We start from the raw sequence: 24,206 nt of genomic DNA on the forward strand, positions 1-24,206 counted from the left end.
CTCTACCCTACTAGAACTCCTCCATGAATATGTCTTCTCTCTCAAAATTATTCCTTTCTTTAACTTACACATGTTCGAAACTTGTTTATCCCAATCTCCAGCTCCTGTTTTTCAAGTGATCACTAATCCTTAAACCAAAAAGTATTTATGTTCATCTGCCACCTAATCCTCCCTTTTAACTACCTTCCCCCAATTATCTTTCCACTGCTCAGCACCTCAACTTTCAGCTCACAACATCCCCTAGCTACATATGTGTATGTATGCATGTAAAATCTAGACCAGTTTCAAAGGCTGGATCTTGCCTTGCCCTCCCCTTATAAATGCCACCTAGCAGCTTTGGTTACTTTATGGTATAGACACAGCATACACTACCTGAGGACAGGGACCATGGGCGCAATGAGGCTGTGAGATAGTTTGTAAAACTATGGCAATGAAACTTCAGGATTAGAGATTAAAGAAAAGTAGATCATGAAATCGTAATTTTCAAAGAGTAACAATATTTGCTTGCATAATCCCATAGAAATATACCTTTCACATAATTTTAACAAGTTCTTGAAGATGTACTGATAAACAATACTGGAAAACTCAGTTTTAACCCATTATGATATCAAGAATAAACAATGACCTTTATATAAAAGACCTACCTGGTACCTGTGACCCTCTTATAATTATCTTTGGAATATACTGCTAAGATGCTAACCCCAGAGCCAATGTTCACGAGCAGCAGAGGGTATGGATTTTTCAAATCAAATGGTAACTTCTGACATTTTTCAGAATCAGCAGGGTTTTCAAAGTAATAGCACTGTGACCGTCCATTGAATCCAACTGAGTCAATATATAAAATTCCTTTTATTAAGCAATCGAGTTCATCAAGTTTGCAAAGCTGAAGATCCCCTATCTGTAATGAAATAAAAATATATGCAGATTTTTTTAACAAGCCAAACAGCAATAAAAATTCCATTTAATAAGGCATAATATGTCCTTTACATAAGACAAACCACAAAAGTGCTCATTGATGTGTATTATTTGTGCATTCTTTACAGAGCAGATCACAACAAACTGTGGAAAATTCTTAAAGAGATGGGAAATACCAGACCACCCGACCTGCCTCTTGAGAAATCTGTATACAGGTCAAGAAGCAACAGTTAGAACTAGACATGGAACAACAGACTGGTTCCAAATAGGAAAAGGAGTACGTCAAGGCTGTACATTGTCACCCTGCTTATTTAACTTATATGCAGAGTACATCATGAGAAACGCTGGGCTGGATGAAGCACAAGCTGGAATCAAGATTGCCAGGAGAAATATCAATAACCTCAGATATGCAGATGACACCACCCTTATGGCAGAAAGTGAAGAACTAAAGAGCCTCTTGATGAAAGTGAAAGAGGAAAGTGAAAAAGTTGGCTTAAAAGTCAACAGTCAGAAAACTAAGATCATGGCATCCAGTCCATCACTTCATGGCAAATAGATGGGCAAACAATGAAAACAGTGACAGACTTTATTTTCTTGGGCTCCAAAGTCACTGCAGACAGTGACTGCAGCCATGAAATTAAAAGACGCTTGCTCCTTGGAGAAAAGTCATGACCAACCTAGATAGCTTATTAAAAAGCAGACTCATTACTTTGCCAACAAAGGTCCATCTAGTAAAAGCTATAGTTTTTCCAGTAGTCGTGTATGGATGTGAGAGTTGGACTATATATTAAGAAAGCTGAGCACCAAAGAACTGATGCTTTTGAACTGTGGTGTTGGAGAAGACTCTTGAGAGTCCCTTGGACTGCAAGGAGACCCAACCAGTCCATCCTAGAGGAAATCAATCCTGAATATTCATTGGAAGGACTGATGCTGTAGCTGAAACTCCAATACTTTGGCCACCTGATACGAAGAGCCAGCTCACTAGAAAAGACCTTGATGCTGGGAAAGATTGAAGGTAGGAGTTAGGGAAGACAGAGGATGAGATGGTTGCGTGGCGTCACCAACTCAATGGACATGAGTTAGAGTAAACTCCAGTAGTTAGTGATGGACAGGGAGGCCTGGCATGCTGCAGTCCATGGGGTCGCAAAGAGTCGGACACAACTGAGCAACTGAACTGAACTGAACTACACAACAGATCTGCTTTTGTTGTCTGGAGACAACAAATACAGGGAAGGACTGACAAGATTCCTGCTCCCACAGATCCAATACACTCTACCTATAAACCACTGCAGGAGCTGAAGAAATGTGCCAAAAACCCAAGCAGAAACCAAGATACCTGTTATGGGGACCACAAGGCAGGAGCACAGCTAAGGCCACAGTCCCATCAGAAATAAAATTCTAAGAAATCTAAGACGCAAGGACCTAGAAACATATGGTGCGAACAACAAGCACTCTTAACATCTACCTTCCAAAGACTACCTTCAAGGCTATACAGCAGTATTAAAGCAGGCCACAATTTATATTATTAACAACCAGCCAAAGGACTGAAAGTGGCCAGGGGACCTCCCCGGTATCCAGTGGTTAAGATTCCACCTTCCAACGCAGGGGGCCCAAAGAAAGTAAAATATTTCACTATTTAAACTGCTGATAACCTGCAGGGGGTGGAGGGAGTTTAGCACAATCAAAATTTAAAAGTTAAAAGTGTCATTTTCTAGTCATAAGATACATAGTTGAGAATTCACCACTCAAATTAAGCCTTCTTAATAAAAATTCCAGATATTGGAGTCCCTGTGATAGAGGCAAATAACATTAATGTTATCTGCTTTATGATCTAAATGACTGTATGTAAATAATTACTGGATGTTGTCCATAAAAAGGACAAAAGAAGCAATGAAACAACCACTAGAAAGTTAGGAACAATGTTATTTGTATTGTGGGTGTATAAATAAAATAAGTCTTTCTCGGGCCATAAAACATAAGTAAGTGTTATCAACTTAATTTCATTTAAATAATTCAGAAAGAATGATTACATTATTATTCATATTATGGAACACTGTGTAGTAATTAAGAATGAAGAGGATCCTTATGCACATTTTTTTGTTTATTTTTCTCTTGGGCATGCTATGCAGTGTGTGGGATCTTAGCCCCCCAACCAGGGACAGAACTCATGCCCTGCACAGTCGAAGTGCGGAGTCTTAACCACTGGACACCACCCGGGAAATCCCAAGAATGAAGAGGATCTTTACTCAATTAAGATGAAGTGGGAAGAATTCTAAGACAAGTCAAAAAAAATAAGTAAGCTGAGAAATTCTTTATAAAATGATTCAATCTGCCTAGCTTTAAAACCATGTTTAGATGCCCATGTTTATGTCATACACAGTCATGCACAGAAAAACAAAAAAGATACACAAACCTGTAACAGTGCTAACTTGAGAGATGATATAAACTTTCACTTTTTACTTATGAACTTCTACCTCAACCTTCAAACAAATGCTACCAGCATATCTATGTATTCAATATATGCAACAAAGATGCCTCAACTCCATAAAACAACTATTTCTGTTTACAACCAAGTTTAGCCCCGTTAAGTCCTCCCCCTTTCATTCAACTCTTGTTTGATTACATTTATATTCAATTTATTCTGATCCAGAGGAGATGGAAGTTAACAGGTAACTTCATTTTAATCCTTAATTAATCCCTAATTAAGAATATTAAGTTACTCCTCGGATAAAACCCAAACCCTTGAAAATGTTCATGGCTGTCCTTATTTCATCTGCTCATGCCCTCCCTGTCACAATGAATTCAATTTTGACTTCCTGACACTTGAATCTCAAGTGTCAGCATTTTCATTAGTGGCCTAACAGAAATCAAAGTAGTTTTCTGCCACTATATGCCAACTAAGACCTCCTTTTATCTTTCCCGTCCTTTTGTGCCATTATTCCTAATGAATTTCAGTCTAATTGACATAGTTATATGTCTAATACATAGGTTATTTCATCAAATTACTCATAATGTAGGTGTTGTACCAACAAGAAAACTCAATACAAGGAAATCTGATTCACATCAAAAAAGAGACAGGATAAACTCCATATTATTAGAAATATTTCACTGTGGTTTATTAAATCATCATCACTCCCAATGCACAAGCAGCATTAGTAAGGCATTTCACTTTCATACAGTTTTCAAGAACAGCACTGATGCATACAGATTAGAAACCCCAACCGCCTAGGAGGCAACTAAGGTCTAAAAGCTACTCTGCCTCTCTCCTTGGATTACCACACAACCTCTGGTGGTGGTTTAGTTGCTAAGTCACGTCTGACTCTAGTGACCCCATGGACTGTACCCTGCCAGGCTCCTCTGTCCATAAAATTCTCCAGGCAAAAATACTGGAACGGGTTGCCATTTCCTCCTCCAGGGGATCTTCCCAACCCAGGGATTGAACCCAGGTCTCCTGCATTGTAGGCAGATTCTTTACCTACTGAGCTATGAGGGAAGCCCTTATTCTCTCTGAATGGTTTTTGAATATGTTTCAAAGGCACCTCTCCAGTTAGAGAAATACATAGGTTTTCTTCTTTCAGTCAGTTCAGTCGCTCAGTCGTGTCTGACTCTGTGACCCCATGGACTGCAGCACGACAGGCTTCCCTGTCCGTCATCAACTCCTGGAGCTTGCTCAAACTCATGTCTGTCGGGGTGGTGATGCCTATCAGTTTCACCCTTACCTATCAGTTACAATCCAGAGTCCACTACGACCTCAAAGGAAGGGGACCTCCTCTCCTCCTGCTATCTTCCCATTAACTCACAGGGAGAAAAGAAACCATGAAAAACTCAAAGCAAAACCTCATTTTAAAATTCATGTCAAAAAAATATAAATGAAAATAAAATTCATGTCAATCCTATTTATGGTTATACTCAGGTTATGGGAGAAAGAAGATAGAGGACAAACAAAGAAGTCACAAACACACACTGACACTCAAGCGGGGAGATGGATGAAAAATAACATAAGACAGAATCTCTGCAATAACATTTTCACTGGTGGCATAAAAACCATGGTCACTGAAGATATTTTAAATCTACACTGCTCCCTGAAGATCAGAGTCCTGGCAAACTCGTTTATCAATTCTCCCATCTATGCCCACATCCACCCTCAAAAGACCTAGCCTCAAGGACTTACAGACGCTTACTGAATGAAAACAAAATCAAGTGCCCAATGGCGCTCCCCCTAGTGTCCAGACTCCTGGTAACAAGCATGCAGCTCAGGATACACCAAAAGGCATTTGGGGAAAACAAAATGGTACTTTCGCGGTGGCTCAGTCGGTAAAGAATTCGCCTGAAATGCAGAAGACCTGGGTTCGATCCCTGGGATGGGAAGATTCCCTGGAGGAGAGCATGGCAACCCACTCCAATATCCTTGCCAGGAGAATCCGAAAGGACGGAGGAGCCTGGCGGGCTGCAGTCCATGGGTTGCGAAGAGTCAGACGCAACTGAGCGACTAAGCACAGAGAGTACTGTCAACATCTCTGACTAGCCCTGAGGCCTGGAAAAAACACTGCTTTGGACCTGAGCTCCTCATATTTCCAAATAGTAAAACCACCAAGAAACAAGGAGGTTAAGAAAATTAAGTGGTAGATAAGACTGGAAACAACTTTTTAACATGAAATGACTAATTTTTTAAAATTATTTTTCAATTTAGTTGTTCAAAACAATGATATTAGCTCCTCATTCGTAGTTCCGTACTCTGCTTATTACAATTTTATTGTTTTTTCATACTAAAATAACAACAAAATGCTATGCTTACAGTGGTTCTGATTCTCAACTCACCTGAATTGGGCAAAAAGTAAACTATACAACAATCTCTAAATGGCAATTCCTATCACTATTTAATCTTAATTTGACTCAAGAAAATTCAAATTCCATTAGAGATGGAAACAATTCCACCACTTGCTATTGGTATTATTTTTAACAATCAAATGCCCATAAATTGTATATAAGCTAAAAAATGCATACTGTGAGAAAATCCTGCTCAAATTTGTACGCTCCACCTCCAGTGGCACAAAAGACAGTGTGGAGACTCGAGAAGTTTTTATCTCTGCCCATTTGAATAAAAGCAGGCATGTCATGAGTGGGAAAGCGTATAAAGTGCAGATTGCCTTTGCGTCCACACAGAGTCAGGTCCTTCAGCTCCAGGTGCACGTCCCGAATGCCCGTGGACCCGTAAGCCACATTGGAGGTCAGGTACTTCCGAATGCTTTTAAGACTTTCCACTTCTTCCTCTTCTTCTTCAGCAGTGATGTCTTTGGGTTCAAAATAAACCAGCTTGACCAGGGTTCCACCAATATCCAAGCCAAACCAAGGAAAAACTAAATGAGGAAAGGAAAAAAAAAAGTCAAAACAGCTTTTCTCCCCCTGAAAACTAAATTCACACTTATTAACCATTTCATACCCTGAGGTTTCCAAGAACCATACAAAATATAAACAAAAAGATCTGGGGGAGAAGAAATATGATTGTCTGATCTGGAAGCAAATCTATAAAAAAAACTACAAAGATCAAAAAGAAAAATATCACGGTGACAGCCAACCCAACTTACAGGCAGAGGAAATTCCAAACCCTGTGTAACATTATAAGCTCCAGCGGTCAATGTCAGTCAATCAGGGTTAAATGGCCATCAATAGAACAGGTATTTCAAAGTTAATACCCAAATTTGTTGTTTAATCGCTAAGTTGTGTCCAACTCTTTTGCAAGCCCATGGACTGTAGCCTGCGCCAGGCTCCTCTGTCTACGGAATTTCCCAGGCAATACTGGAGAGGGTTGCTGTTTCCTTCTCCAAGGAATCTTCCTGATCTAGGAATCAAACCCGCATCTTCTACGTTGGTAAGGTAGATTCTTTACCAGTGACTCAAATATCCATCTCCAAAAATCTACCCCACGACTCCCCTGAAGGTTCACTGGTTAAGACTCCCATGATTCCAGTGCAGGGGGTGCAGGCTCAAGCCCCGGGCGGGGAACTAGGATCCCACGTGCCATGCGGCACAGCATCCCCCAAAAATCCATCCCCAAAAAATGCCTTAAGGAGACTGGATCAAGATAAAACTACATTAGCTATACATGTCTTCTCCTCCCATCTTAAATCCTTGAAATGACTAAAGACAGATGTATTGATTTTCTAAAATAATTCTGAGAAACAATAAGTGACACTATCACCAGGACTAAGCTGACAGAGGCAGTAACTGTCCAGAACCCTCAAGAGAAAAACGCTATTAAAATGGGAAGCAGCTATGAAGGTGAGGGAAGCAGAGGAGTGCTCCATTCAAGGTGTCAATGGGGTAGCAGCCACGGGGAAACAGAAGCAGGCTCTGGTGCAGCTGTAAGTCATATGGTGGGAAAATGCATTTGGCACAACTGCACAGGCCAGTCACTCCCCTCCTCGGCCTCCAAGGAGGCAAATTCTTCACTGAGCACAGGCACTTGAGCTCAACAATCAGTATGGCATCCACACAGCTACTATTACCCAGAAGTGGGAAGCACCTACAACTGGCCACACTTCCCCTCTCTCCCCTACAATCCATCCTGACAGATGAGTAAACTCACAGGGCACCCACCGACAGAAGAACAGCATTCCTTAAACCAGAGACTATCACTTTACAAACCAGAATTACCAAAAGGGAAATCAACACCACAAAAACAAGATGCTAACATCTTAAGAAACAGTTGCAGGAACAAAGAGGAGGCTTTAAAAGAACCATAAGTATTGGCCAAGGTAAAAGGTGATTTCATCCATGAAAAATAAGCTATTGCAAATCAATTCAGATCAGATCAGTCACTCAGTCGTGTCCGACTCTTTGCGACCCCATGAATCGCAGCACGCCAGGCCTCCCTGTCCATCACCAACTCCCGGAGTTCACTGAGACTCACGTCCATCGAGTCAGCGATGCCATCCAATTATACTTCAAAAAAAAATAAATTAATTTTAAAAATGAATAAGCTGCCATAAAGAAAAATTAGAAATTAAGATATTATTGCCAAGTATGGTTTTAGCTGCAAGAATCTACACATGTGATAAAAGTATATAGAACTAAATACACATTCACATAAGAGCTAAGGTAAAACTGGCTCAATCTAAATAAGGTCTGTGGTATCAATGTTAATTTCCTAGTTGGGGGAGGGGGGGTCGTTGTTTTGTCACTCAGTCATGTCCAACTCTTCTCGACCACATGGACTGCAACATGCCAGGCTCCCCTGTCCTTCACCATCTCCCGGAGCTTGCTCAAACGCATGTACATTGAGTCGATGATGTCATCCAATTATCTCACCCTCTGTTGTCCCTTTCTCCTCCTGCCTTCAATCTTTTCCAGCATCAGGGTCTTTTCTAACCAGTCAACTCTTCACATCAGGTGGCCAAAGTATGGAGATTCGGCATCAGTCTTTCCAATGAGTATTCAAGGTTTGATTTCTTTTAGGATTGACTGGTTTGACCTCTGTACATTCCAAGGGACTCTCAAGAGTCTTTTCCAACACCACAGTTCAAAAGCATCAATTCTTTGGTGCTCAGACTTCATTATGGTACAACTCTCACATCCATACATGACCACTGGAAAAACCATAGCTCTGACTAGATGTACCTTTGTCAGCAATGTCTCTGCTTTTTAATACGCTTTCTAAGATTGCCATAGCTTTTCTTCCAAGGAGCAAGCATCTTTTAATTTCATGGCTGCAGTCATCATCTGCAGTGATTTTGGAGACCAAGAAAATAAAGTCTGTCATTATTTCCCTTGTTTCCCCATCTATCTGCCATGAAGTGAAGGAACCGGATGCCATGATCTTAGCTTTCTGAATGTTGAGTTTTAAGCCAAGTTTTTCACTCTCCTCTTTCACTTTCATCAAGAGGCTCTTTAGTTCCTCTTCAATTTTGCCATAAGGGTGGTATCATCTGTGTATCTGAGGTTATTGATATTTCTCCCAGCAATGTTGATTCCAGTTTATGCTTCATCCAACCCAGTATTTCGCGTGATATATGAAGCTTTCAAAACCAAAAAAGGATTCTGGGGAATGGTAACAATACACTTAAGGTAATAATAATAATAAATAAGAAAGTAGCTCAGTCGTGTCCGACTCTTTGCGACCCCATGGACTTGTATATAGTCCATGGAATTCTCCAGGCCAGAATACTGGAGTGGGTAACCTTTCCCTTCTCCAGAGGATCTTCCCAACCCAGGGATCGAACCCACATTGCAGGCGGATTCTTTACCAGCTGAGCTACAAGTAACTCTCAAAAACAGGGTAAGTGGGGATATCCCTGGTGGTTCAGTGGCTAAGACTCCAGGCTCCCAATGCAGGAGGCCCGGGTTTGATCCCTGTGTGGGAACTAGATCCCACACGCCACAACTAAGACTTTGCAAGTGGCAACTAACTATCCCGGCATGCTGCAAATAAGACCCAACACAGCCAAATAAATAAATACTTATTTAAAAAAAAAAAAAAGGCTGAGTGAAAGACACTCTCCGCAAACGTATGAGTCCATTTATATGAAACGCTAGAAAATGCAAACTAACCATTTCTGCATCTGATAGAAAGCCAATCACTGGCTTAGGGAAGGAGAGAGGGAAGGATTGTACAGGGGTAGGAGAAAACTCTCTGTGATAACCCAAATCTTAATTGTTGGGGGCAAGAGGGGAGATTTATGGCTGTGTATATCTATCAAAATGCATGGAACTGTACACTTCGAGTGGATATAATTTATTATATGTAAATTATATTCAATAGTCACTTTTATAATAGAAAAATGAAAATATTTCTTTCCAAAATAAAGTTCAACAGATACATTTAATAACAAACAAGCTGCAGGAAAAAAAAAAGGGAAACAAAACAAAGAAATTCTCCCAAAATGCCTCAAGTATGAAAGAAAGGTAGATATATAAAACACAGAACCAGAAAGCACAACAATCTATGTTTTAGGAGTTCTAGAAATTTTCTGTGGGGAATAAGGGAAGATTTACAGTGACATCTTATTGAAATTTCGGGAAATCCTGAAAACTCCCAAAGGAAAAAAGTGAATTCCTACAAAGATACATAGATCACATAAAGGTAAAATTAGACTTCACATCAGTAACACAGACACTAGATGACAACAGAACACCAGCAAAGTTAAAAGGAAAATAATGTGAAACTCATATTCAGTCAAATCAGCTCTCAAGTGGGAGTACAAGAGAAAGGCAATTCCACGCATGAAAGAGCTCAACATTTACTATTCAAAGACCTTCTCTGAAAGTTAGTAGATACACTCCAATATAATACTGTAGATCACCCAAGATAGGAGTTATAAGGAACAATGATAAGCACAGGAAGCAATACATGCTGACTTTTAGGAAAATAAGCAACACGGAACTAAAATATTTACATGATTTCAACATAGGAAGTCGAAGAGGGAAGAGAAAGGAGAGGGAAGTCAAAGCAAGCAGCAGCTCTGTCTTGTGGGGGAACAGAAAATATAGATTCTGATTATTTCTAAACAAGAATAAAGAAGTGATGGTTTAAATGTGTTAAAAATTTACAGGCAACTCCAGAAGAAGAGAAAATGAACATAAGACCTTCAAACAACTGGGGGGGGGGGGGGGGGGGGCGGAACAGGAAATCAGTTCAAAAACAGAGAATTCAACTATATGCTTATATAAAAAAAGACATCTAAAATAAGATAATACAAATAGGTTGAAGGTAAATAAACAGTAAAACACTCACAATGGAGTCCCATAAGGAGGAGCTGGATGCTTTAAGATGAAAATAACATTCAGTCAAAAATGAGTAAATCAAAATCTTAAGCTCCTCACTGCAGACTGATAGAGCAGCTGACTTACATTCAGGAAACACGATACAGTAAAAGTCAAACCTCATGTTTCAAGACCAACACTGCATTTATCAAGGGCTCACAGTATAAGGGGTGCCCCTCCAAACAGTGGTCTACCATCCCTAAACTCACCTGCATTATATATTCACTGACTAAAGCAGTAAGCAGTCGTTGGCACCATGCTTTGTCACATTTATACAGCTGAATTCGGGTAAGCAAAACAAATGCCTGGACAGTGTTACTCCACTCTATCAAGCAAATATTAACAGAAAGCAAATACAATACTAGAAGTCTACAAAGCATTCAAAACAAAAAGCGTTATAAGGGGACAAAAAGAAATTATGTCACATGCATATAAAAGTATACTTGATATGACCCTGACATATGCTTCAAAAAACATTAAAAACAAGAAATTATCAAATCTACAAATCAGCAGATCTAAAATTCCAAATAACAAAACCACACACACTTTCCACAATACCTCAAAATAAGAAATTAAGGGGACTTCCCTGGTGGTCCAGTAGTTAAGAATCCACCTTGCAATGCAAGGATGAGGGTTCAATCCCTGGTTGGGGAACAAAGATTCCACATGCCACAGAGCAATTAAGCCCACATGCCACAGTGAAGACCTGACACAGCCAAATAAATATTTTCTTAAAAAGAAATGAATCCAACAGACACAAAGAAATAAGTCTATCCACCTGGAAATCTTCAAACTCACTTGTATTAATTCTGAGATTGAAGATAAAATCGAAACAAAATGTGTTTTTAAATGAATGACAATGAGAACTCTATGTGTCAAAAAGAATAGGATATCTACCCAAGGTGGAACTCCGATGGAAACTTCTAGCCTTAGATATCAAATGTATTCAAAATATGGAAGTCTAAATGAAAGAGAATGTCACATACAATTTGAAATGCTAAAAAAAAAAACAGACCCAAAATAAGCAGAAGAAAGTTATTAAAGATGAAAGCAAGAAGTAAATGTAATTAGAAAAACATTGTGAACAAAGCCACAACAGAGCTAATCAGTAAAATCAAGCTTTGAAAAAGCCATTAAAACAAACAAATTTCTGCTAAGTATATCCAAAAAAAAGATATAGCTTTTCTTTAGACCAAAAAACAAAAAAAGTCAAGGAAGATGAAGTACATAACCAGAGATTGTACAAATAAGCCAACTTACAATCTATGTAACAGTGAATTTAAAATGTACCATAAACAGAGGATTAGCAAGGAAAAAAGAGTACAAAGAGAGACTCAAAATGAAGTAGAAAACTCAGTCAAAAGCACTGAAAAAATTTTAAAAGGTCAAAGATCTACCACACAAACAACAAAAAGTCAGGCCCTGACAGTTTCCAGGCAAACCACTAACAGCTTCTGGGGCACATACACACAAAAATCTAGAAAGATTCTCAAGTCATTCTAACCTCATCAAAACTACAAAAGAGGTGTCCCACAACATAAATGCAAAAACATTAAAGTATTAAACAGAATCCGGTTGTGCAGTAAGAGTAATACACCACAGCCAAAAGGGATTCTTCTCTGGAAGGCAAGGACAGTTTTCACAATTAAAATTCCACTTAAGGAGAAAATGTACATTAGTACATTGAAGGAGAAAAATCATGATTATCTCGATAAGACTCCATAAAACAAAAATTAGGATAAATCAATTAAGCCAACAGAATTTAAAAATTTTTAGTAACTGGACACACCAAAAAAAAAACCCATTCCAATAGCTTTTCCTATATAAGCAAAATCCAGCAAGAAAACAATATGAAAAAAATGTTATGCATAAAAAAAAATTTAGAAATAAATACTAAAATAATATGAAAAATGTCATGCATAACAAACCCATAAAATATTTAGAAATAAATACTAAAACATGTATGACTATTATTAAAATGGTGTACTGAAAGACATAATGATGGGAAGATATACCATGTTCCAGGAAGGAAAACTTAAATACTATTAAACACCAATTCTCCCCCAAATTAAACCAACAGTGTCAGTGCAATTCTAAAGAGAACACTGTGGCTGACTCCCCAGCAGCCATTCACCTCAGTTGCAGGGAGTCATGATTTTTTCTTTTTTTAAATGCCCACAGAAACTCCATTCCCAGTGATGAGGGACTAACTGAACCTTTCACTGCGTAAGTCATGAAGTCTGGCCCTGACTGGAAGAATAAAAAGTTTCTGCAATCATGGAAACAACAATGTTAGGTATGACTGAAGCAAGGAGATTCAATTCCTATTTTTCTACCAGAAGCACCATTCTTTAAGTACCAACTTTAAGATGATGCCAACCTTGTGGATAGCAAGGACACAGCACTCTACTAACAAATATATCTCATCAACAGCACTGGAATCTGAAGTTTTGGACATAACTAACACCAATGGTCTTTAGATTGCAAGGCTTAAAACAAATTAAGCCTTTTTCCCCTTTCCTTAGATTAAAAAGGTGAAGCATTAGTTTACTGGCCATTTTGTTTTAAATGATCATCTATTAATAGCCAAGCACTTCACTGCATGAACTTATTTAATGTTTACAATAACCAAGCAAGGTAATCACCCCACTTTACTTTCAGTTAAGAAACTGAAGTGCAAAGAAAGGAGCCCAGGGTCACAGTCAAGAAAAGGAAAAGGTGGGACTCAAGCCCAGGTTTCCTAAATCCTTTAAAAAGTATTTTTTAACCAGTATCTATACAAACCTATGAGCACAAAACAAGTATTTTGGGGTTAATTTTTTTTTTTTTTTAAATAAAAAGTAGTTTAAAAAAATACACATACCTTAGGAAAAGAGGACCAACAATCTATAAGAAAAAGTAAGGGGTCTCAGGCTGAAAGAGTAAATAGCTCAGTTCATATTCTTATTCACTGGTTTCAGACTGCACTGGTTTCTGGCTTTTCCATTATACTAGTCAAACCATTTACACACCCCTAAGAACTGAAAGACAGTGAAAGACATGGGAGGTCCATCAGAAGCACACTCTCTGATAATCTCTCAGCCCATACATTCCGTGCCTGTCAAAGGGGGGTTAGATCCTTCTCAATGACCGAGAGACTGCCCCATATACTATAACATCACTGGATTAAGCCTCCCAATTCTCATTCAAAAATTACCTATTTCTGGCAAGATAAGACATGGGAAAAGTAGCTTTTGCTATCCCACCACACTCATCTCTTAAATGAAGGCCTATTTTATCACTTTCAATTTTCACAGATATTTGAGTCTGTTTTCAGCCTTCAGCGTATTTTCTGATGTATTTCCTCCAAGGCACTCTGTCTAGACAAAGTGCACTTGACTTAGGATACTTTCCTAGAAAGAATTTAAACTTTCTCTCACAAATCTATGTAAAATCATTATTAGCACTCTGATAATAGGTGCCAACAACTGAAATGCTTTCCAATGAGAAATATATGATTTATAAAAGTGTGCTCAATTTTTCAACATTATGAACTACATCTTTACCAGACCACAAATGGTTAAGACACTGCAAACCCAAACCCCTAGGCTGCTCTAAGCAGAAAGCTTTGGCCTCAGATTAAAAGCTGGACCTCAAAAATATTCCCAAAATAGTTTAACTCAGGGACCAGATACTTATAAAATACTACCTACTATAAAACCAGCAGACTCAATAATAAATTTTATATTCAAGAAGTATAAATAACAAAACCTAATAGCCAACTAAAATCTGCAAGATAGCTTTCACTTTTAGAAAGCAAACTTTAAGCCATTATAAAGGACTTTCACATCTTAGTCTACCTTGCTGACAAAAACAGAGAAAACATGGAGAAACAAGTGTTTAAAGTTACGAACTTCATACCCCCAAGTTATGAACCTGAAAAGAGCTCACAAGGTTATAAATTTAAGCCCAAAGAACCTCAATACTTTTTTTTAAGTATTTAATTTCGGCTGCGCTGGCTCTTCCTTGCTGCTTGGAGGCTTTCTCTAGTTGCTGCAAGCGGGGACTGCTCCCTAGTTGCAGCGCCTGCTTCTCACTGTGGCGGCACCTCTTGTGGGGCACAGGCTCTAGGGCGCACAGGTGTAGTTGCCCTGCAGCATGTGACATCTTCCCAGGACCAGGCATCAAACCCCTGTTCTCTGCACTGGCAGGGAGATTCTTAAGCACTACACCACCAGGGAAATCCCTCAATGCTCTTTTAAGTGACCAGTCAATGAACTTCCCTGGTGGTCCAGTGGTTAAAAATCCACCTTGCAATGCAAGGGATGCAGGTTCTATCCCTGGTGGCTGAACTAAGATTCCACACACCACAGAGCAACTGAGCCAGAGTACAGCAACTACCAAGCCCATGCCACAGCTAGACAGTTCATGTACCGCGAGGGAAGACCCTCTTGCCGCAATTAAGACCAGATGCAGCCAATTTTTTTTTTTTTTTTTAAAGCATCCTCTCCTACTCTTTCCCTCAAAAATGGGCTACAAAGAAATAGAAATCTAACTTTTTCCCTGAGCTCCTGGTGGTGGCCCTTTCTAATTCCCTAACTGAAGATAAACACTGAGCCAGATGAAAGGCAGCCTCACAGGACCCAAGCACCAGTCTCATTCTGACAACACTGATGCGCCCCCAAATATCAAGGAAAGCTAACTATTTTCTAGATTAGTACTATCAAGCTACAAACAAAAGCTTTATTTTCTAGACTAATGGAGGTTAAGGACATTCAATGATTGGTATGAGTTCAAAATCAGCACGTCACGAAGCTTTCCCTGGAGTGCTGAAACATGCTTCACATGCTTAAACATCACCTTCCAAGATCCAGCTCATCCCCCCCAACACTGCCATAAAGCACTGTGATCCCCAAGTTCCACACACCTCCTGCACATCTGCTGTACATCTGGGGCTCCAGATTAAAATGTATGTTCTCTTGTTACATTTGTCAAAATTGTACATTTTACTGTATGTAATTATGCCTCAATAAAATTTTTTAAATTGGAGCTTCCCTAGTGGCTAAGTGGTAAAGAATCCACCTATCAATGCAAGAGACATGGTTTGAACCCTGACCCGGGAAGATCCCATATGCCTTGGAGCAACTAAAGTCCGTGTGCCAAAACTACTGAGTCTGCGCGCTAAGGAGCCAAAACTACTGAAGCCTGGGCACCCTACAGTCCCTGCTTCTCAACAAGAGAAACCATGGCAGCAAGAAACCTGTGCACCACAATGAGAGAGTAGCCCCTTCCTGCTCTAACTAGTGAAAACCCCATGCAGCAATGAAGACCCAGCACGACCAAAATAAATAAACTTAAAAAAATAAGATTTTAAAAATTAAAAGATGTTTTTGGACCTCTCTGCAGATCAGAGTTTTTGTTTTTTAGCTTCTGAGTGATTCCACCACTACTCTGGATTATGTTGCCTGTACCTTCCAAGATGGAGAAAGTCCAAGAAACACCAGGTCTGACGTCAGACACCCGCAACTAGAATCAAAACACAGCTCCCTTACTAACTCTCTATAATGGCCTTGGACCAAGGGAAAATTTCTGAGCCTGTTTCTTCATCTGGAAACTGGAGATCACAAATACCCATCTCAGAGAATAACTGCAAGACTCAAAAGAAATGTATTTGGCACAGTGTTTAATATAAACGCCTAAGTATTATGTTACTATCATTAGCATCTTTGTTTCCATCATTTTAAACCAATCTTTATATTTCTCTCAGACCTATGAGAAGGAAATGGCAACCCACCCTAGTACTCTTTGCCTGGGAAATCCCTTGGACGGAGGAGCCTGGTAGGCTGCAGTCCACGGGGTCGCCAAGAGTCGGACACGACTGAGTGACTTCACTTTCACTTTTCACTTTCATGCATTGGAGAAGGAAATGGCAACCCACTCCAGTATTCTTGCCTGGAGCGGCCCAGGGAAGGAGGAGCCTGGTGGGCTGCCATCTATGGGGTCACAGAGTTGGTCACGACTGAAGCGATTTAGCAGCAGCAGCTGCAGACCTATGAAACATACTCCAGCTAATCTAAAATGTTCAAAGAACTTCTTAGACACACACACACCTAGCCATCTCTCTAATGACTGCGATGTGTGGTGTTAAGTCTGAGATGGGGACAGATTTGGGAATCATGCTGCTCTAGGGAACATGTGTAGCAGAACATGACTATAATCAGGGTTCATAATTCCTAAGATAAACCAAACAGCTCTTTCTAATTTCTAGTAACAACTAGCCTCCTATACCTTTAGATAAGTAGTACAATAACATCAGAATGAAGTTTCCGAACAAAAGAAAGGTGGCACCACCCTATACCTAATTCTAATAAAAAATACAAAGATTTCACCTTTATTGAATTCTCTCAAAGTTAACACCAAAGCATAACTCTTGAAGGGATCAGCAGTCAATACAGCTAACTGGTGTGAAGTGAAGTGAAAGTCACTCAGTCATGTCCCCATGAACTATAGCCCGCCAGACTCCTCTGTCCATGGAATTCTCCTGGCAGGAATACTGGAGTAGATTGCCATTCCCTTCTCTAGGGCATCTTCCTGACTCAGGGATCAAACCTGCATCCCCTGTGTCTCCTGCATTGGCAGGCAGGTTCTTTACCACTAAGTCACCTGGGAAAGCCCTTTGTGAGTTTATAATGAACTCACCAGTCCTTATAAAAATCATGAAAAGCCACCTCTCAGATAACGAGACCTAAAGAAATAGACATGGTAGTGTTTTTCCTTCCATTTGTTCTTTCTGTATGGTCCAGTGGTACACCTGTTAGCGGGCTTCCCTTGTGGCTCAGCTGGTAAAGAATCTGCCTGCAAGGTGGAGACCTGGGTTCGATCCCTGAGTTGGGAAGATCCCCTGGAGAATGGAAAGGCTACCCACACCAGTATTCTGGCCTAGAGAATTCCACGGACTGTATAGTCCATGGGGTCAAAAGGAGTTTATTAAAGCTTTCAGAAGAGTAAATGAAAAAAAATTTTAAAGAGTGCGTGACTTGTGGCAAACACCCAAATTACAATACTTACTTAGAATCTTTGTAGTCAATGGTCACAAAGAGCTGGCTGCCTGGCTGTGATTATTTGCTGAATTTCTGGAATTGAGGCAGTTCAAAACCATGAAGGAGTTTTGCATCACTTAAAAATCAGGTGCTTCTCAACACCAGGCTCTAAAAATGGCATAGGCTGAGAGTATACAATTTCTTTTCTTTTTTTTTTCTTTCCTAACTTTCTTTCAAGAACACAGGGAAAGACAAAAGAACTGAAAACTCTCCAACTTTTCATAGCCAACTAGAGCTGCATTTAATATTTAATCATCCAAATCACAGAAGAGTAAAGCAAATGGGTTGTTGGGCTGAGGTACTATCCAATAAAGACTGAGGTACTATCCAATAAAGACCTTACTGCCACTTTCTCACTCTCAAATTCTGCGTTTAAAACAAGTTGGTTTCCTGAAATAGGAATCTGGAAACAAGCGAAAAAAACAGTATAACCATATGGATTAGTAAACTGTTATTATATCCGAAAGTTCATATTAGAGTATCAAGACAGTGGATATTTTCAAGAGTTGCAATGGCTGCTTAATAGAAGACTTGAACTGAAGACCCGTAAAGAAAAAGGGAAAAAAAAAAAAAAAAACTATATATATCTATATATATATAGACTATATCACAAAGCAGAAACAGACGCTATAATAAAACAGGGAAACCGATTCTTTAAGAAAGGCATGTGCAATCGCCTAAACGATATTCAGGAAGATGTCTTTTTCCCTCAAAAGAAAAATTCCTAAAAAGCCCAGAATGCAACAGTACTGAATTGTGAACATCGGCAATGAGATGGAAAGAAAACAGAGACAATACCTGGATGAGAGAAGACCCGAATTCTCATGGGAAGAAAAGCAGCCAAAGCTTAGCGCACAGAACACGGAATCCAGTTTTAGGCTTGCAACAACTCAACCATCTCCCTTGAGCCCAAAATCTCCAGATAAAAAGGATGTAACGTCTTGGAGAGACATTGGTGATTCAAACAACTCGGGGGGAAGGGAGGTGGTGAAAGAGAGTGAAAAAGAAGCCTTCTCGAGGAAAAAAAATCATGTGACTCTCGGACAAAGAATGCACAAGGAGCTAAGAACCGGAGAAAAGGTCCTGAGAAAAGACGCTCCACTCGGACAACTGAGAAGCAGAAGAGCGAACCACTGCACAAAATGGGCGGACGGAGCCGAACCCGAGGCCCGCGTGTTGGGGGGCCTGAGGCCTGCAGCCTCAAGCACCAAATGGGACCACCGTGCGGGGGCACTGTCTCCGCGCCGGCGCGCGCGGAAAAACGGCGGCCGGGCCGGAAGGGGGCAGGGCGAGGCGCGAAGGCGCCCCCGCCGGGCACTTACGCGGCCGCTTCTTCCGGAGGCTTTCGACTCGCTGACGGGAGGCCGAGGTAGCGCCGCTGTAGGAGCCTGGCCGATCCCGCCTTACGCCCTCCGCCGAAGGCGAGGCCGAAGCCGAGGCCGAGGCCCCGACGGCAGGAGCTGACGCGCTGTTCGCCCGGCGCCGCAGTGGCTCCCGCCGCCGCCCATCGGGGCCCCCGGGCACCGGCTCCCGGGCCGACGAGGCAGAGGTGGCGGCGGCCCTGCCGTGGCGCTCCATGGGCGCGGCAAGCCAACCGGCTCCCATCCGCAGCAGCCACCGCTGCCGCCCGAGCCAGCCCCCCAGCGCTGGTCCCCTCTTCGCCTCCTCCGCGGCAAGCCAGTCAGAGCAAAAGAGCACCTTCGGCAGGCCGCCTCTTCCGTTGCGCCAACGCGAAGCAAGCCAATCCAAGCTGGTTGGGGGCGGCCCGACGGCCTCCTGTCCAATCGGCTCTCTTACTCGAGGCGAATCGACCGCGCCTCCGTCCAATGAAAAGCTCCCAGGACGGGGCGGAGCAGAGGACGGCGGGGGAGGGGATCCTGGCTGGGCGGAGGTGGAGAGCGGTATTGCCGAGCCGAGTGTGATGGTGCCGCCGCCCAATGGACAAGTGGGTGGAGGGGCCTGCACCTTCTTCCAGCCTCTGCACCCTCCTGAGCTAGTGCACAAGTCGGCGCTCCGGTCCCTGGAACTCTCCCGGGAGCCGCCTCGCGCCCCGAGCCGCACCCCGCTGTTGCGTCCCGTCGTCTCGGCTTGCCCCTCCCCTAAGCCCAGCAGTGTCCCGCAGGGTCTGGTCGCAGGTGTTGGCGAACGGAAGGACTTGAACCGCGGCTGAACTTAGCTTTTGTCCTGATTCTACCGCTGCAGTCTAGACCACCAGTCCTTCGTGCTCTGTTTAACCGCCACCCCCTCCCCCATCACTCCCAGTGGCGGGTTTGGTAAAGAGCCCTCCATTCCTCTTGCGTTAGAGACTGTTGCAGTACCAGAAGGAATGAAAGGACTGGGGTTGGTATCCATGGCAACTGGAAGAAAGAAGTGGGTTGTAAATCCTTCACCACCCTCCTGTAGTGAAGGAGGGAGGGTGTGAGAGCCAGGAAGTAGGGTTGGCTTTTGCATGGAATCTGGACCCTCCTGTGTGGTGTGCCCTGGGGGACGTAGAAGGGTTTGGTGGTCGCCTCGGGGCCTGGGTTGTTGGGGATTTTGCTTAGTTGGTTTTTTTGTTTTTTGAATCAACACCTTTTGGGGGGCGAGAACGTGGTCACCTCCAGCCCTGAGATACTCACCTGAGATACTGAAGGTCCATCCAAGCAGCTCTTCTCCCATAGGTTGCCCACGCCTGGAATGATCCACAACGCTATTCCCCCTAGGCACTCCATCACGTTTACTGGGATCTGGCTCACTAATTATATCATAAGTGCTTTCCCTCAGAGACTGTAATGCCCCTTGTGTTCATCTTTCCTGTTAGTTAAGACAGCTAGTGGTAGGTTGAACAAGAAGGATGAGCTTTTCTCTTGTTTGTTGAATAGAATTACCGTGTTCACCTAAAACTAGGTCCCCTCACTGTAGGAATAACTCTGGAAATGCAATTTCCTACCTCTGGAAATTCTGTCTCCTGCAGGAAGCCACACCATAGGGATCCTACAAGAACCAAGAAAACCTATAGCTACTCTTCTAAATCTCGGTGCCCAACAATGCATATTCTGCCTCCCCCAACAAAAAATATTGTTTTCCTTGACTTGAGGGACTTTCCATCAAGTCTCTGAGCTACAATAAACCATTCTGAAGAATCAAGAATCATCACCTGAGACACCAAGACAAACCCAACATTAAAACAACAGTTGAAATATGTGTACCCTTTCTTTTTTATATATCTTTCAGTTCAGTCGCTCAGTCATGTCCAACTCTTTGCGATCCCATGAATCACAGCACGCCAGGCCTCCCTGTCCACCAACTCCCAGAGTTCACTCAGACTCATGTCCATCAAGTCGGTGATGCCATCCAGCCATCTCATCCTCTGTCATCCCCTTTTCCTCCCGCCCCCAATCCCTCCCAGCATCAGGGTCTTTTCCAATGAGTTAACTCTTTACATGAGGTGGCCAAAATATTGGAGTTTCAGCTTTAGCATCAGTCCTTCCAATGAACACCCAGGACTGATCACCTTTAGAATGGACTGGTTGGATCTCCTTGCAGTCCAAGGGACTCTCAAGAGTCTTCTCCAACACCACAGTTCAAAAGCATCAATTCTTCAGCACTCAGCTTTCTTCACAGTCCAACTCTCACATCCATACATGACCACTGGAAAAACCATAGCCTTGACTAGACGGACCTTTGTTGGCAAAGTAATGTTTCTGCTTTTGAATATGCTATCTAGGTTGGTCATATCTTTCCTTCCAAGGAGTAAGCATCTTTTAATTTCATGGCTGCAATCACCACCTGCAGTGATTTTGGAGCCCAAAAAAATAAAGTCTGACACTGTTTCCACTGTTCCCCATCTATTTCCCATGAAGTGATGGGACCAGATGCCATGACCTTAGTTTTCTGAATGTTGAGCTTTACATGTCTTTACGTGTTACTTAATCCTCCTAGGAACATTTGGATGATGTGGCAAGTTATCCAGAGGCATACAGCTTGAAAAACTGACAGTCTGGATTCCTGAGAAATTCAACTACTCACTGCCTTATGAAAACCAAAAGGCACAGGTTCAGTGACATTCCAATAAATTACTGGGAGGCTTTTTCTGCTCTTAAATACATACACACAGCTTCACTCACTAGTGTGGACTTGCAGTCTGTGGCTGTCATTAAAGTTTACCCAAAATAAAAGATGAAGCAGACACAAATGACAATTAGGCAAGGTGTTTATAATCCTAAGTAAAAAAAATATAAATAAATTGGGGAAAAGAAATCATACATGAAAGAATACATAGTATATGTCTCCACTTATGTGAAGTTCAACATTGATAAAAAATGTTAGGGACTTCCCTGGTGGTCCAGTGGTTAGGACTCCATGCTTCCACTGCAGGGAACTCACGGTTGTGCCTAGTGATGGAATCAAGATCCTGCAAGCTGTGTGGCACAACCAAGAAAAGTAAAAGTTAAAAATGATCAAAAATCCCCAAACAACAAATGCTGGAGAGGATGTGGAAAGAAGGGAACCCTCCTGCACTGTTGGTGGAAATGTAAATTGGTACTGCCACTATGGAGAACGGTATGGACGTTCCTGAAAAAACGGCTACCATATGACCCTGGAACCCCACTCCTGGGCATATATCCAGAGAAAAACATGGCCTGAAAAGATACATATACCCCCAATGTTCATTGCATCACTGTTTACAATGGCCAAGACATGGAAGCAACCTAAATGTCCATTGACAGAGAAATGGATAAACAAGATGTGGTATATATATACAATGGAATAATACTAAGTCATTAAAAAGAATGAAATAAGGCCATTTACAGCAACATGGATGGACCTAGAGAGTGTCATACTGAGTGAATTAAGTCAGAGAAAGAAATATCATATGACACCCCTTGTATGTGGAATCTAAAATGATACAAAAGAACTTACTTAAAAAACAGAAAGAGACTCACAGACTTAGAAAATGAACTCAAGGTTCCTGGTGGAAGAAGGGATAGTTAAGGACTTTGGGAAGGTCATGTACATATTGCTATATTTAAAATGGATAACTAACAAAAACCTTTTGTATAGCACATGGAACTCTGCTCAATGTTGTGTGCCACCCTGGATGGGAGGGGGTTTGGGGGAGAATGGACACATGTATATGTAGGGCTGAGTCCCTTCACTGTTCACCTGAAACTATCACAACATTGTTAATTGGCTATACCCCAATATAAAATGTTTTTGGTGTTAAAAAATAATAAAAATAAAATAAATAAATAAATGATTTAGAAGGAAGAATACGTGTTACTTTGAGGGGTGAGAAAAGAGTAGTAGGTAGAAATACCAGATAGGCTTCTAAAAGGCTGCTAATGTTTGGTTTCTTTGGTCTGGATGGTGGTTACATGAGTGTGTCCACTTTGTAATATTTCATCAAGATGTTCACTTTTTTTGTATGTGTATTACATCTAAGTAAAACTTATTTTTAAAAAAAACTGTAGATTTGACTTGGAGCAAAGTAAATCCATGATTAAGCTTCGGGGAGGGGGGCAGTTTGCAAAAAAAAAAAATGAAGGTAGCAAGTAAGAGGTTTTCTTTCTCTGTGATTATTAGTTTATTTTATAGGGAGAGCATTATTAAGTTCTTTATCACTTCTCTCAGTTATTAAGTTCTTTATCATTTCTCTCAATTATTTATCCTTGGGGAGAAGTGAATATTGTGATGTACACACCAGAATAAGAAGAACAGGGGTCATGGTAAGCATAGTGCTTCAGAAGAACTAATCAAATTCTAAAGTAATGACTTGCAAATTTAGAGCCATTTCAGCAACAAAACGACATTTAAAACACACTTCTACCACATTGGTGGTTTAGTCGCTAAACCATGTCCGACTCTTGGAACCCCATGGACTGTAGCCCACCAGGCTCCTCCATCCATGGGATTCTCCAGGCAAGAATACTGGAGTGGGTTGCCGTTTCCTTCTCCAGGGTATCTTCCTGACCCAGGGATTGAACCTGGGTCTTCTACATTGCAGGCAGATTCTTCCAACTGAGCTGTGAAGAAAGCCCAATACATGAGTAATTCACCCAGTTATAGTACAGAGAAATCAAGAAAAATCAAGAGACGATATATATTATCTATACACACACACACACACGTGTGGGAATTTGATTATTAGGTAAAATAACCCCAAATTTAGTAGCTTAAAATAGTAATACATATTATCACACTTTCTGTAGGTCAAGAATTCGGAGTGACTTAGCTGCGTGGTTCTGGCTTAGGGTCTTTCATTTGAGGGCATAATAGGCTTCAGAATCCACTTCCAACATGACTTACCCACAAAACTGGCTGTTGGCAGGAGGCCTCAGCTCCCACAACATGGGAGCTCTCCAAAGGACTGTCTGAGTATCCTCACAACATGGCAGCTAGCTTCTAGAGCTAGTGATCCAAGAGAAAACAAGGAAGAAGTTGCAATGTCTTAGGATCTAGCCTGTGAAGTCA

The 24,206-nt window shown here is 41.4% G+C and overlaps 1 protein-coding gene across 5 annotated transcripts in view; it reads right to left on the reverse strand.

The window, feature by feature from the left end:
* PANK2 (pantothenate kinase 2) overlaps nt 1-19,453 on the reverse strand; it is a 29,129-nt gene extending 9,676 nt beyond the window's left edge. For 2 of the 5 annotated variants that reach the window (XR_002181977.2, XM_019971912.2), the window contains exons 1-3: nt 19,076-19,453; nt 5,920-6,272; nt 645-898 (exon numbers count right to left, since the gene is read on the reverse strand). Coding sequence is in view for 3 of the 5 variants with exons in the window: in XM_019971912.2 (XP_019827471.2) it covers nt 645-898; nt 5,920-6,272; nt 19,076-19,358 (890 nt within the window). In the remaining 2 variants the exon portion in view is untranslated. Of the gene's footprint in view, nt 1-644; nt 899-5,919; nt 6,273-17,721; nt 17,787-18,551; nt 19,014-19,075 lie in introns of those variants that run through there. The other 3 variants (XM_070801164.1, XM_070801163.1, XM_019971914.2) reach the window with 3 other exon arrangements.
* Nucleotides 19,454-24,206: the final 4,753 nt, after the last annotated feature.

Source organism: Bos indicus, chromosome 13 (genome assembly GCF_029378745.1).
Source record: "Bos indicus isolate NIAB-ARS_2022 breed Sahiwal x Tharparkar chromosome 13, NIAB-ARS_B.indTharparkar_mat_pri_1.0, whole genome shotgun sequence".
In the NCBI taxonomy this organism is placed as follows: Eukaryota; Metazoa; Chordata; class Mammalia; order Artiodactyla; family Bovidae; genus Bos; species Bos indicus.